We start from the raw sequence: 14,431 nt of genomic DNA, 5'->3' as shown, positions 1-14,431 counted from the left end.
ATTTTATAGACAGATAAAATATAGGGTGGTAACAAATGCTAATAAGGCATAGATGAGGCGGTGCTAGTGATTTAGATATTCAGTCATGCGCAATGGCATTTATATTAGTATTCATTATTATTATTCAAAAAGGTCAAAAAGGGTAGAACAATACATTCTGTACAAAGATACTTTTTCATGAATCCAAGAGCACAATGTAGTTGTTTTCCATAAATTGTTTATAGATAAGTGTCTCTGGGTCCTTGGGGATTGTGTCTACAAATGATAACTTTCCAGGAGTTGTTCTCAGTGACGTGCTTCCAGCATTCCTCTTCTTTATCCAGAACATCTCTCTGTCACCCTCTGATCACGCTCTCATCACGCTCTGATCATCTCCAGTCTCTTAAGAGGGCAATATATATAGGTGTAGTCATATAGGTACGGTGCAGGTAGGTAAAATCGTATCGCTGGCCTTATCAGGAGGGATAGGGGGGCTGCAGGGATTGCTCTGTAGGCCTCCCCTGTACAGTAATTACCTGGCTCCCTGCAGACCACCATCTTCTCAATTTTCCGGCTCCTCTATCCAGGCTGTATTAGTGGCAGCTGGGGGGAGAGAGCAGCCCCTAGTGGCCGGAGGGAGAAGGTGCAGCAGTTTACTTTTAACTATAAGCCTCATAGGCTTTAGTTAAAAGTATAGGGGTCTGCTAAGGGGGCGGGGCTTGACTGCGTGGAGGGGGCGGAGCTTCAGCGGTGGCCCGCAATACAGCCTGGCCTCTCAGCGCTCTTAGGTGACAGAGAAAAGAGCGCTGGGGAGGCAAGAAGCTGCAGGGCAGCCCTGACACCTTCAACCAGCTGTCAGTGAGTGACAGCTGTGCGGCCCTTCAATGAAGTGGGGAAGAACGGCCCGGGGGGCAGATGCCACCCTGCCCCCCGGCCCAGCCCGCCCCTGGATATATACTGTATATGTACTCTGGGGCATAGTGCTGGAGGTGGTGGTATATACTGTATATGTACACTGGGGCATAGTGCTGGAGGTGGTGGTATATACTGTATATGTACACTGGGGCATAGTGCTGGAGGTGGTAGTATATAGCAGCACATGTGATATATACTGTATATGTACACTGGGGCATAGTGCTGGATGTGGTGGTATATACTGTATATGTACAGACTGGGGCATAGTGCTGGAGGTGGTGGTATATACTGTATATGTACACTGGGGCATAGTGCTGGAGGTGGTGGTATATACTGTATATGTACAGACTGGGGCATAGTGCTGGAGGTGGTAGTATATAGCAGCACATGTGATATATACTGTATATGTACACTGGGGCATAGTGCTGGAGGTGGTGGTATATACTGTATATGTACAGACTGGGGCATAGTGCTGGAGGTGGTGGTATATACTGTATATGTACACTGGGGCATAGTGCTGGAGGTGGTGGTATATACTGTATATGTACAGACTGGGGCATAGTGCTGGAGGTGGTGGTATATAGCAGCACATGTGATATATACTGTATATGTACACTGGGGCATAGTGCTGGAGGTGGTGGTATATAGCAGCACATGTGATATATACTGTATATGTACAGACTGGGGCATAGTGCTGGAGGTGGTGGTATATAGCAGCACATGTGATATATACTGTATATGTACACTGGGGCATAGTGCTGGAGGAGGTGGTATATAGCAGCACATGTGATATATACTGTATATGTACACTGGGGCATAGTGCTGGAGGTGGTGGTATATAGCAGCACATGTGATATATACTGTATATGTACACTGGGGCATAGTGCTGGAGGTGGTGGTATATAGCAGCACATGTGATATATACTGTATATGTACAGACTGGGGCATAGTGCTGGAGGTGGTGGTATATAGCAGCACATGTGATATATACTGTATATGTACAGACTGGGGCATAGTGTACATGTATATCCACTTGTGCTGCTATATATCACCTGAGAAGCTGAGGTGTGTATGATGAGGTCCTGCAGCAGCTGAGGTGTGTATGATGAGGTCCTGCAGCAGCTGAGGTGTGTATGATGAGGTTCTGCAGCAGCTGAGGTGTGTATGATGAGGTTCTGCAGCAGCTGAGGTGTGTATGATGAGGTTCTGCAGCAGCTGAGGTGTAGTATGAGGTCCTGCAGCAGATTGGGTGTAGTATGAGGTCCTGCAGCAGATTGGGTGTAGTATGATGTTCTGCAGCAGCTGAGGTGTAGTATGAGGTTCTGCAGCAGCTGAGGTGTAGTATGAGGTCCTGCAGCAGATTGGGTGTAGTATGAGGTCCTGCAGCAGATTGGGTGTAGTATGATGTTCTGCAGCAGCTGAGGTGTATTATGATGTTCTGCCGCAGATGGGGTGTATGATGAGGTTCTGCAGACCATCATAATACCCAATGTGAAAATAATTAATTTACCAATAGTACACCATAATAGTACGCCATTTAGTTTTTTTTGCCTCAGGCAGCAGAAAAGCTAGAAACGGCCCTGCCTTAGGGCTTTATCCAAGTTCAGCAGCCACCGCTAATCAAATGCCGAAAGTTCGGGTTCGGATCGACTCGACCATGCTCGAGGTTCGCTCATCTCTAATCATGACCCATGCCATCCCTCCTTTACATCCACTCCTTTTCCTCACTCTATGGCATTGTTCCCAGTTCCTAGTTATTATATATGGGTTACAATGTTAAAAGTTGCTTGTATATCTACATGTTCATTCTCTTTATATACTTCAAAAATATTTTTGATAAAAAAAAAAAAGGGCAAAAATCCATTGCTACTTTACCTCATCACATCCAGGGTGAACCTCGGTAACTTGTCCTTGATCACTCGGCAGGGATTTCATTTTGCAAATATATGGAAACAATTTTTCACATATCTTGTCCGCCCATTGTCCGTCCTGTGAAAGAATTTATTACACTATTAACACCATTAATAAACACATCAACTTTAGCTTCAACATGATTCTAGGTTCACCATGGTATACCTTAGTGGATAACGCAACACAATCCTCTTGTATTCCAATGAGGTGAGACGGTTCTCCTCTCTGCCATGTTGTATATGTCACTGGTGATCCATCGCTCCACTCAAAAAATAGCTGAGTCTTCAAGTCATTCAAACCAAGCCAGATGTACTCTGCATCTCCTGGAAGAACATGGTATTTATATGGCTATATGCAGAATAATGACATTATGGGATACAACAGAGGAGGAAGGGTGCACCATTCCTAAAGAAAAGTTGGACCTAGATTCTCACCTACGAAGCTGCCAAACATGTCAGGCTTCTTCCCCGCTTCCCCTACTGCATCTCCTGACATCAGTTCTAACCCTTGGATATAAGAGCTGACTTCTTTGTAAATGGAGCTACACTTTAATTTTATTACATCCAGACACGGCCAAGATCAAAAAGAGGATCTGGACCCATCTAATAATCTAATGTTAGGGTTAGGAGGAACCAGTAGATACTCACCAAACTGAAACTGTGAAGCAACAGCACTCGCTTCTTCAATATTGTGCAAACTTACAAGGTCACCCTCTTCTTTCCTGCAGGACAACATGGCGTTCTGCCAAGTTTTCTTTTCATGAACCAGATGATAGCAGTATCCGTTATAAGGAATCCATGATGAAGGACAAAAGGTGGGGTCCTTAGTCCCTGTAATAAGACAAGAATATGTAGATGTCATGTTTATTGGAAACATCTTCAGGTCTTTTTACCTATTACACGGGCCGATCTGCAGGAGCAAGCGAGCTGTCAAGTCAGTGCTTGTTTGCTCCTCGTTCCCTGCTCACTGACGGCGCTATTACACATGCAGACAGTGAGTGGGAAAGAGCGGGGGTGGGGGCGCTAAATTGTCTGGGTAGCCCGCAGAAGATAGCAGCAGCAGATAGATGCTATTTGAAACGTCGGTCTTTCAACATGTTAAAAGATATTGAAAGACAACAGTTGACATTGTGCATGTCGGCTGATCGTTGCATTTTATTACACCAAACGATTATTGGCCGTACTGAGAAATAATTGGTCAAATACGGTCGATTATAGCTTTGTGTAATAGGGCCTTAAGGAGAGACCAAGGCCACATTCTTTAACCCCTTAAGGACCCATGCCTTACCCCTATGTCATGGAGAACAGCCGTGCTTTGAAGTGAGCTCAGGAGCTCACTATATGCTATATGCAGCCAGGTCCTCACTGTTAATGATGGGCTGCTGTGTTTGCGCCTCGGCCCGCCATTAACCCCTGCAGTGCCACTATCGCGGCACTTACGTGAGTGAAAGGAGCTGTGCTCATGTCACTGACCGATCGGGACCCCGGCAGAAAAGGTGTTAAGTGCCCCCTTCCTTGCTGGGGCAGATGCAGTGAGCTCTTCATGGGGGGGGGGGGGCTGGGGGTTACCTACTGCTTTGTCCACAGTTGGTAGCAGTCTCGGTATGTCCCGGTAAGTCGGTATGTCGATAAAGCAGCAGGTAACCCCCAGCCACCCCACACACACACACACATGGAGAGCTCACTGCATCTGCCTCAGCAAGGAAGGGAGCCAGACTGTAACTTCTGTGCAGGGATTTTAGATTTCCAGCTCAGAAGCAGACTGCTTTCTGCTTGTGGGTGGGAAACCCCATAGGGCAGGGAATCCTGGCTTAATGAGGGGATTCCCTGCTCCTGTACTGTAAGGAGGGGTGCGCTATACACCCCTCCTTACTGTACAGCCACAGAGGGTTAGTATTGATACTTTATCACTACTTAACCGCTTACACTCCTTGGACCGAGTGCACTGCACCCGACCCACAGAGCATACTGGCTCCACATTAGGTGGTGAAATACACCACCTCTAGTGTGGAGTCAGCCTGCGACCCATGTGCGACTATTTTACATAGTCGCACATGATAAATCATGCCTACTTTTATATATACCGTAGCGAGCGTAATCGTCTGATCTAATAAACTAAATCAATATTGTTCCTGCACGGTAAACTGTGTAAACAAAAAGCGGTAAAAAAAACCCTGCCAGGATTGATTATTTTTATTACATTTTATTTAAAATAAAATGAAACAAAAAATTGATCAGTTATGTCTCATCTACACAAATATGATATTAATAAAAACTAGAGATCATGGCACAAAAAATTACACCCCATACACCCCCATACGTGAAAAAATAGAACCGCTAGAGTCAAAAAAAAGGGCCATTGTAATCTAATCTATTTGCAAAAAAAAAAAAAAAGTTTTACTGTTAATAAAAATAGTAAAACATTAGGAGAGCTATGTAAAATGTATATCGCTGTATTCAGACTGACCTATAGAATAAAGATAGCATGTCAGTTTTACTGTAAAGTGCATTTCGTAAACACTGAACCCCCACCACCACCACCACCACAATTTGCAGAATTGTATTTTTTTCCCAATTTCACCCCCAATGGGGGTTCCATCATACATGGCATGGTAGATCAAAAGGCACAATTACAAAGTACATCGGTTCCTGAAAAACACAAGCCCTTAGTCCATTTACTTGGAAAAAATAAAAGAGTTATGGCTCCCGTCCTTAAGGCCATTTTGGGCGCTGTGCTTAAAGGGTTAAAGAGGTTATCTGGCCATCAAATTTTGTATACTTCTGTGAATAATAATCTGCAAAAAACATACCCTGCTGTTAAGGTGTCCCACCTATTGCTTACAGCCAGAAAACCTTCTGTGCCGGTGCCATTGTTTCCTACCTGGAGAGGGGACCACTGGGGCTTTTCTGCTGTCTTTTTCACAGATATAGCCCAGTTTCTGCTTGCAGTTCTTACTTTCCCACTTTGAGTTTTCAGAATTTACCGCTACACAGTTAACATCTGGGTCTTCTGATGGATTTCCTAAAAAGTGTAAAGTATGCTATGATTACTGATGTTCTTTCATTTCTTTGTTATCTGTTTAACCCCTGAAGGAGAGGCATTGTGTACATAAATGTTGCATCCCTGCATTTGTAGGCCATGTTCACATGCTGTATGAGACCGGCCATTCCGTGTCTCTAAGATCATCCCGGCCGGTACTGCAGTACCGGCCGGATGATCTTTCGGGCCACAGTGTCCTGATGCGGGCGCATCCGTGCGTGCCCACATCAGAACTTTCCACTGCTCGCTTCCAACAGTGTGCACTGACATGGTTTTCTGCTACTGCTATATAATGAATAGCAGCCACAGAAAACTGACATGTCAGTTGTTTGCGGCGCCGCTAGGGATCCCGGCCGGAGTGTATACTATGCGTATACGCTCCAGCCGGGATCCCATAGACAGCAATGCAACATATATTCTAGTAATAATCACGGCCGCTGTACAACGGCAGTGATTTTACGAAAATATACGTTGTGTGAACATAGCTGTACACTGCAATCCCTAGGGTGGATCCTGGTGTAACAACAAAACTTGCTGCAGTAAATAGAGAGTAAGCATCGCTAGGACTTGTTGATAAAATATTACCAATAGGATTCTGCTGTTTATATAAAACTGAAGTCCACCAATAGTTTCAAGACACTTGCCAACAATTGCAATGAATGGGCCCCCATTGGTTGGACTGTGTTTATTGTTTTTCTGTAGCCATTATGTACTCCTGCACCAAATCCACACTAAATTAGCCTCAAAGTACTTTGAACTTTGGGCTATGTTTACACGTCGTAAGAGACCGGCCGGAACATAAGAGGTCACGGAACGGCCGGTCTCTGAAAAGATCATCCTGGCCGGTACTGCAGTACCTGCCGGATGATCTTTCACGCCGCAAAGTTCTGACGCGGATGCATCTGAGCGCGCGCATGAGAACTCCTCACAGCACACTCTGAAGCAAACGGCCGGAGCCGCTCGCTTCATAGTGTGCACTCACATGGGTTTCTGCGGTTGCTATTCAGTTCTTTGTGGCGCCGCGAGGGATCCCGGCCGGAGGGTGTACTATGTGAGACCATACACTCTACACTACAAGACATCTAAATAAATCTTGACTAATTCACATTTAGGGTACAAACCCACACACCGTATACACAGCAGATACGCAACAAATACGCAGCAAATACGCAGCAGATTTGTTGGTACAGATTTGATGCTGTGTTCAGTTATTTAGATCTAATCTGCTGCGTATTTGCTGCGTGTTTGCTGCGTATTTGCTGCGTATCGCAGCAGTAAATACGCTGCTTATACGGTGTGTGGGTTTATACCCTAAAGCTTTATCATTAGGCTATGACAATATGATAATTATGGCTATGGCGTGTTGTGCAGCGTGCATCTCAAGGCATTGACACTAATGAATTGTAGAAACATGGAGGATTGTCGGCACAAAGAGACCACTGGTCCATCTAATCTGCCTCACCTCCTTCGCTGCACCACCAATGCAGGGTTCCCACAGCTCTCGCATTTGTTGCGATAAGCTGCCACGTTTAGTGGCATAATGGCACAGGCCAGGTCAGTGGACGCAGCATTGTCTTTGACATCACATCCCCAAATGTTTATTTAGTGCAGACTATAGATATATGGATTTTTATCCAAATTAACCTTAATATTCACCTGGAAGCCAGTTCAGATACCTAAAAGGATCTCCATCATCCCATCGCCAGCCGGCATTAAGGTCCAGACTATTGAGCCCAATCCATAAGGCTCCAGTAAGGCTACTCAGTAATCCTGCAAGATACAGATAGATAACATGATACATTACATATACAATAGTCTATCCCTTGAAAACATATGTTTTCTAACTCCAAAGATTTATTTCTATGTAATTCAGTTGATACAAAGGAACAGAAACTGAACTGAAGTTTCTTCTTTGCTATTTACCAGTAGATTGATTATTGATGTCTTTACTGCCTCTCGTCTGAGATGTTCCAGAACGTGTCTGGTGTATAAGTATGCACTTGAGGATCATCTGTCATACTAGGCAAAATTTAAGAAGCCAAAATTGAAAAATATAAGCCTGGTCACTAGGAATTGTTTGCTTTGCTGGATCTATCACGAAGCATTCACTTCTGGACAAGCTTCTTAGAAATCTCAGAAATCTACTCCAGCTCCGATCTGCCATACATTTTAGGCATAATTTACGTTTGTGTGCAGCCATAAATAAAATACATTTAGCGAATTTTGGAAGAACACTCCACCTCTCCTCGGGCAATACCGCTTCCCCTTTCTACCCAATTGGCAAGAGGAGGCCGACATTTGTATTTGCTTGATCTATGCAGTCAGCAGATCAACGCATTTCTTTTACAGGTCTTAAGGCCCTATTAACCGAAACAATTATCGTCCGTATTCAGCCTATATCGGCCGTTACGGCCGATAAAGATCTTGTGTAATAGAAGGCAACGATCAGCCGAAATGAACGATGTCGGCTGATCGTTGCAGTCATTTGTCTTGCAACATGTTGAAAGACAAACAACTTAGATAGCAGCGATCTGCTGCCATCACTCCGCGGAATAGGAGCAGCGGCAGCAGATCTGCTATGGGCCGCCCGGATGATCTAGCGATCACCCTGGCAGCTCCCGTGGCCCCCTCACATGCTCGCTTTCGACACGAGTAATAGCGCCGGCAGCAAGCGGGGTACGAGGAGCAAATGAGCGCTGACAGCTCTTCTCCGTCGCCCCGTGTAATTTGGGCTTTAGTCATGGCACCCAGCCAATCAGTGCCTCATGTCCTGTCCTGTGGATAACTAATCATAATATTTTGCTCAGAAAAAAACTTTTAAATAAAAAGTTTTCAATGGGTATATACAACTACTGTATATTCACACCACACCAAGTGTTCCTCTCACATTCATTATACATAGTGTCCCATGGTGTAAAATGTACGCTATTGTTTACCATATTATTTGCTCCTTACCTGAGATGTAAGCTTGTTCATGTAGCTCGGTTATACTCAGTAGTTCTGCATCTTGTTGCTGGCAGCTTATTCTCGCTTGGTGCCATGTGAGGGCTGACGGATAGTTAATCTGATAGCTGGCACCACTAAAAGGATCTGTTTTCCAATTGCTGTCAGACATGTCTGAGAAAAAATGTGTGACATATTTAAGGAACTTTATCAAAACTTTAATATCCGACAGTATGTTCTTTCAAGGTGCACTGACAGCTGCCTCGGGGTGTCGTGTGACTCATTAGCATCGCTGCAATGTGATCACAAGGTGCCGATCAGTTAATATGGCAGACAGATGTCTTTATTAGTCTTCCATGCCAGCCATATTGCTTCCCGCAGACCTTACTAGCAGAACACCAATCTGGCTGATCAATGTAATAAAATAGTATTGCATTGATAAGTATAAACAACCCTGTGATTGCTTATATTAGTCTCCTAGAGAGACTCTTCCTATTAAAAATTCAATCCAGTGAAATGACAGCCACTGAGTAGAAGAAGAACAGAGCCTAGGTTAAGGGGCCCTCTCGGGATCCGTTGTTATCCATTGTGTAGTGAATAGCTCAGTATTTCTTTATTTTACTCTACTTATGTTTTTAATCTTTAAAGACTTCCTGTCATCAAAAATAATATTATGGCATATCAGACATATCAAAAGTTATTGACCACAGGTGGTTTCACTGCTGAGACCCCCCGTGATAGGGAGATATAGCTGGGGAGAGAGCAGGCAGCAGCGCAATCCACTGTGTTCAACAACTTTTGACATGTCATCAGCCATCAAAAGTTATTTTTGGTGACAGGTACTATTTAATGTTTAAAGGGATTTTCTGATTAAAACTTACTTGTCAAAAAATCACAGCTGTGTCACACGATGTATTCCGCAGATAATACTGGTCAAAAAATACATGGAATAAATATATATACTTCCGGAATCACGTATTAAATTTAACTTTTCTTAGTATATCTAAAAGTGTTGTACAAACAAGCTAGCTACAAAAACAAAAAAAATATATATAAAAATGGGCACCAATTGGTGCCCATTTTTATAAAACTTACTTGTCCACTATCCACAGGATCGTTGGGGGGCACGGAGGTCGAACCCCCCACAATCTCTTACTTGTCCCCATAGGGCAATGTAATTTAATCACATTGAGTTTATTAGCAACTTGACCTCAAAACAACCCGCCCAGCATTACAAAGAAGCTACAGTGTTGCAGATAAAGCCAGTCAAGGACTTGTTTACATCAACCGTCTCAGAAGGGACGGGGAGGAGGGGGGACAGAGAGAAAAGCGCACACAAATTTTTGTGTCTTCAGCAAAAAGCAGCAGCTCAGAACTGGGAGAAGGAGACTGAATAGCTAATAACAAGTATCGAAGGAATTGTTAGTCTCATCATGGGCAGCAACATATCAAAAGTTAGGTTTGTGTGGAATACCCCTTTAACATTCAGAGTTCTAGTACAGTACCTGTCTGGACTAACACCAGGTTCTTCTGATGGGGCATCCAAATCAGTAGTTTTTGTCTGAAAATAAGTGCAATAGGTAACATATTCAATGTAAATCACTATAACACTTACCTTTCAAGGGACAAAATCCAAATAGCCTATCTATGTTAAAATCTGGAGTTGTTGAACACCAGGGTCCTTTATTTTGTCGTCCATCAGTTGTACAGTCTACATAAATTTTTGGGCCATATTTGAAAGGGAACTTGCAGGGTTGACCATTACCATTTCCTCCTAATGTGTAAATTTCTATGAAAAAAACATATAACATTATTGTAAAAATGCTGAAAAACAGGTGTACACTATCCATCTGGTACCAATGCAGTCTGTCTTTACTAACATGTGTAAGGAATTTGTGAGAACTTTCATTGAGAAGTGGAAACCACATAAAATTACAGCTGACAATCTGCATTGTCAGCTTCATCACATGACGGTGGAGCAATGTGAGGCACACCACATCTGGACTGTACGGTTGTGGATATGTGGTGGGTGGAGCAACAGTTCACACTTCTCTATCTGGTCTGAGCCCGGATTTGGTAAATGCCAGGAGAATGGTGGAGGAGAGATAATGCTATGGAGCTGTTCATCAGGGGTTGGCCTAAGATCCTTACTTTCAATGAAGGGAGATCTTAAAGAGTTACTTTAAAATAACTTTTGACATGTCATCACGTCAAATGTTAATGATCACTACCTAGACCAACTGCGATCCAGAGATGCAATGGCAAGACATAGACCCACTACAGACATGAAAATCGTTAAAAAGCAGCCCCCCAACTGCTAAAATATTTTTTGGGGGGCTGCTTTTAACGATTTTCATGTCTGTAATGGGTCTGCATCTTGCCATTGCCGTGAGGAGTTGCATTGTTCTGTGTTTTTGTGTGTTTGCCTTTCGCTTTATAGACAGTAAGAAGCAAGAAAGAAAGTCAAATTTTATTGACATCTTGGAAGAGACGTCTGCCATGCTCTCCTCCTGGTTGTATCTCGGGATCGCAGAGGGTCTTGGCAGCAATCAATAATTTTTGACCTGTCTAATGACAGTAACTAATGTGTCAGCACCAAGAAATTTTGGACAATTTTCTCACTTTCAACTTTGTTGGAACAAATTGCGTTTGGACGTTTTCAGTTCCAGCATGACTGCACCCCAATGTACATACTGTAGCACAGTGTTTCTCAACTCCAGTCTTCAAGACCCACCAACAGGTCATGTTTTGAGGATTTAACAGGTGATATAACTATAGTCAGTGCACCAGTAACTGCCACAGCTGTTCGTTGTATGGGATATCCACAAAACATGACCCGTTGGTGGGTCTTGAGGACTGAAGTTGAGAAACACTGCTGTAGCAAGGTCCATAGAGGCATGGAGGGGGAGTCTGGTGTGGAAGAACCGGCTCTATGCGATCCCATGCCTGGCGAGTGTTCACTGATTAACAAAACATGTCAGCATATGTCTCCTGTTCATTATGTAGTTTCTATACTGAGCTAGTATAGGGAATGAAGGAAGCTACATAGTGGAGCAGGTGACCAGCGCCAGATGTGGGAGCCCCAAACATAAAAGTCCAACTCTTGCTCTTACTTCCCATAAGAAAAACTTGTTTTCTAATAAAAGTACATTAAAAGTTTTATATATATATATATATATATATATATATATATATATATATATGTGTCTATACAATGTATTACTGTATCTGTACGGTTCTGCCACACTGGTAGCTGATAAAAATCCAGGAAGTGAAAAGAAAATGACCTCTGTGCCAATTCACATTGTCTCCTGCTCCTGCTGCTATCCCCCCCTAGGAGACAAATATTACATGCCCCTGTCTCACATTGTATGTGTTTGCTGAGCACAGGCTGATGATACAGACAGGTGGCAGGGCATGATGTCACTGGAGGCTTGGCTGGATAACCCGATCCCCTGACTGATTCACCATCTTAGACCAGCCAGAAGCAGGTGCAGCACAAATTTTTCTGATTGTAATGAGTGGGGGCTGTGATGGTCACATGAGAAAAAGCATTGCATTCTGGGAAATGCTAAACCAAGAAGGACAGAAACACAATACAGAGCAAACCCCCCCAAAAAAACAAATGGATTTTTGGTAGTTTCAAAACTAGAATAGATAGGTAAGTAATGCGTTATTCTTCTGCAGAAGTTTCATTTTTTTAACCTCTACCTGGAGTTCCCCTTTAATGTCTATCCTTGTAATACCAGAGATAAGTATAGATTTAGGTATTGCACCTTTCCAAGTTTTAGACTTTGAGCTCCATTTTCTTAGAGGGCAAGACCCTTTCAATGACAGGTATAATATCCCCCTTACCTTCATAAGGATTAGCACATAAATCATCATTGGTTGAATAGATTTTCCATTTGCTCCAGTCTTGTGTTTGTGAGAAGAGGACAAGTCTCTTTCTATCCTTGTAGGACATGTACAGATCAGCTTTCTGGACTCCAAACAAGGTCTCGTTTTTACATTCCCATTTCCGGAGGTCGCTGTTGCCATTACACGTTCTCAGCATCACTGCTGACCCTTCCGCTAGAGATGATACGGACAGGCATTGTGACGTCCCCACATTTATAAGCTGTTCTTTAGAAATCCATTGAAATTTCTGCATTATGGAGTTCTCATCACATTCGGCCATAATGAGCCCAGACTTGGCTGCTTGTAGACATCGCTTGCTGGACTCATTGTGGATTAAAAAGGTTTTGGCACCTGAAAAATAAGAAGATTTTTATGAATACCTCCTGCTAACATTGGATTAGTTGATGTGGTTTACATTAATATTCCCACTACACCAAATGATTATTGGACGTACTTGTCTGATTAACGGCCATTTCAGCCGATAATCGTTTGGTGTAATAGCACGTGATCAGCCGACATGCACAATATAAACAATGAATATTTCTACTCAATATCTGCAAGCAGAGGTTTTGAAAGCCCTGAGAAACTGCTGAGAAATGGATACAGCTTTATTTAAAAATAATATATAAGGCTGGGTTCACACGTTTTTGCAATCCGTTTTTTTAATAATGGAAGTCAATGGAAAAACGGATGCACGCAATTGCATACGTTTTGTTTTTTTTGCAAAAGCGGATGAAAAAAATGGATTGCAAAAAAGTAGTGTGAACCCTTCATAAAATAATTCTTAAAGTGTCAGATCCAAGAAGGTCCAACTGTGGTGATCCCTGCAATCTATGGACAAAAAAGCATGGGTTGACCATGAATATGAATATTCAAAAGAAAAGCCTGTGGAGCCTCATTAAAGAGTCTCAAAACACAGAACTAGCCGGATATCCCTCCGGGAAGGACAAAGCCAAGGGGGGCTCCTGTAGGGAAACCACCAAAACCACCATATTAAGTTGCCCTATAAGTCAAAGAAAAATCAAGGCCAGGTATCCATCCACATACAGCTGTTTCGGGGTGTTGCCCCTCATCAGTGTGGAGCAGGATTCTGGTTAGGTGGGAGCAATGCCTAGTAGAGCCATAAGAGAAACAGATCGCTGATCTCAGGGAGATCAAGCAAACGATAACACTGCCGGGTGCTAGTGAAAGCGCCCAATGCAGTAAAATCCTAGGTGCATTGCCCCCTGGGAAACATGAATATGCAAAAGAAGAGCCCATGGAGTCTCATCAAAACACAGGACTAGCCAGATATCCCTCTGGGAAGGACGGGCCAAGCCAAGGGGTGTCTCCTGTAGGGAAACCATCAAAACCAACATATTAAGTGGCCCTATAAGTCACCAACCTTAGTTGCATATCCTTACAATCTATGCCACAAATGTATGTCATGAAACAAACAATCATATAATTCACGATATAGGCTGTATATACAGTATACACACATACACACATATACATAATCAGAAGGATTACTCACCCAGTACACAAGATGACCACAAAAGATTTAGAAATAGGAGTAATATGAAGGCAGTCATTGTAAATTTCTCATTCTTCTCTCCAGCTCTTAACGAAACGGTGAGACTATAACGACACCTAGCAGGTCCAGTTACAGTCCACTACGGAAAGTGTCAAAGTCTAAAGAGTGGTCTCTATATAATGACCACAAAAGCAAAAAGAACCTCCCCACCCTACAACATTCATGCACTAA

General features: G+C 43.2%; 1 protein-coding gene across 1 annotated transcript in view; it reads right to left on the bottom strand.

The window, feature by feature from the left end:
* LOC138784215 (macrophage mannose receptor 1-like) overlaps window positions 1-14,431 on the bottom strand; it is a 72,794-nt gene extending 58,363 nt beyond the window's left edge. Inside the window, exons 1-9 of the mRNA XM_069959721.1 lie at window positions 14,201-14,431; window positions 12,643-13,035; window positions 10,403-10,576; window positions 8,800-8,961; window positions 7,501-7,614; window positions 5,686-5,826; window positions 3,453-3,635; window positions 2,971-3,128; window positions 2,770-2,883 (exon numbers count right to left, since the gene is read on the bottom strand). Coding sequence (XP_069815822.1) covers window positions 2,770-2,883; window positions 2,971-3,128; window positions 3,453-3,635; window positions 5,686-5,826; window positions 7,501-7,614; window positions 8,800-8,961; window positions 10,403-10,576; window positions 12,643-13,035; window positions 14,201-14,258 — 1,497 coding nt within the window. The 5' untranslated portion in view covers window positions 14,259-14,431. The remainder of the gene's footprint in view (window positions 1-2,769; window positions 2,884-2,970; window positions 3,129-3,452; window positions 3,636-5,685; window positions 5,827-7,500; window positions 7,615-8,799; window positions 8,962-10,402; window positions 10,577-12,642; window positions 13,036-14,200) is intronic.

This window comes from Dendropsophus ebraccatus, chromosome 2 (genome assembly GCF_027789765.1).
Source record: "Dendropsophus ebraccatus isolate aDenEbr1 chromosome 2, aDenEbr1.pat, whole genome shotgun sequence".
NCBI classification, from domain to species: Eukaryota; Metazoa; Chordata; class Amphibia; order Anura; family Hylidae; genus Dendropsophus; species Dendropsophus ebraccatus.
Note: the sequence above shows the minus strand (reverse complement) of the source record. Positions and strands in the feature narration are given on the sequence as shown.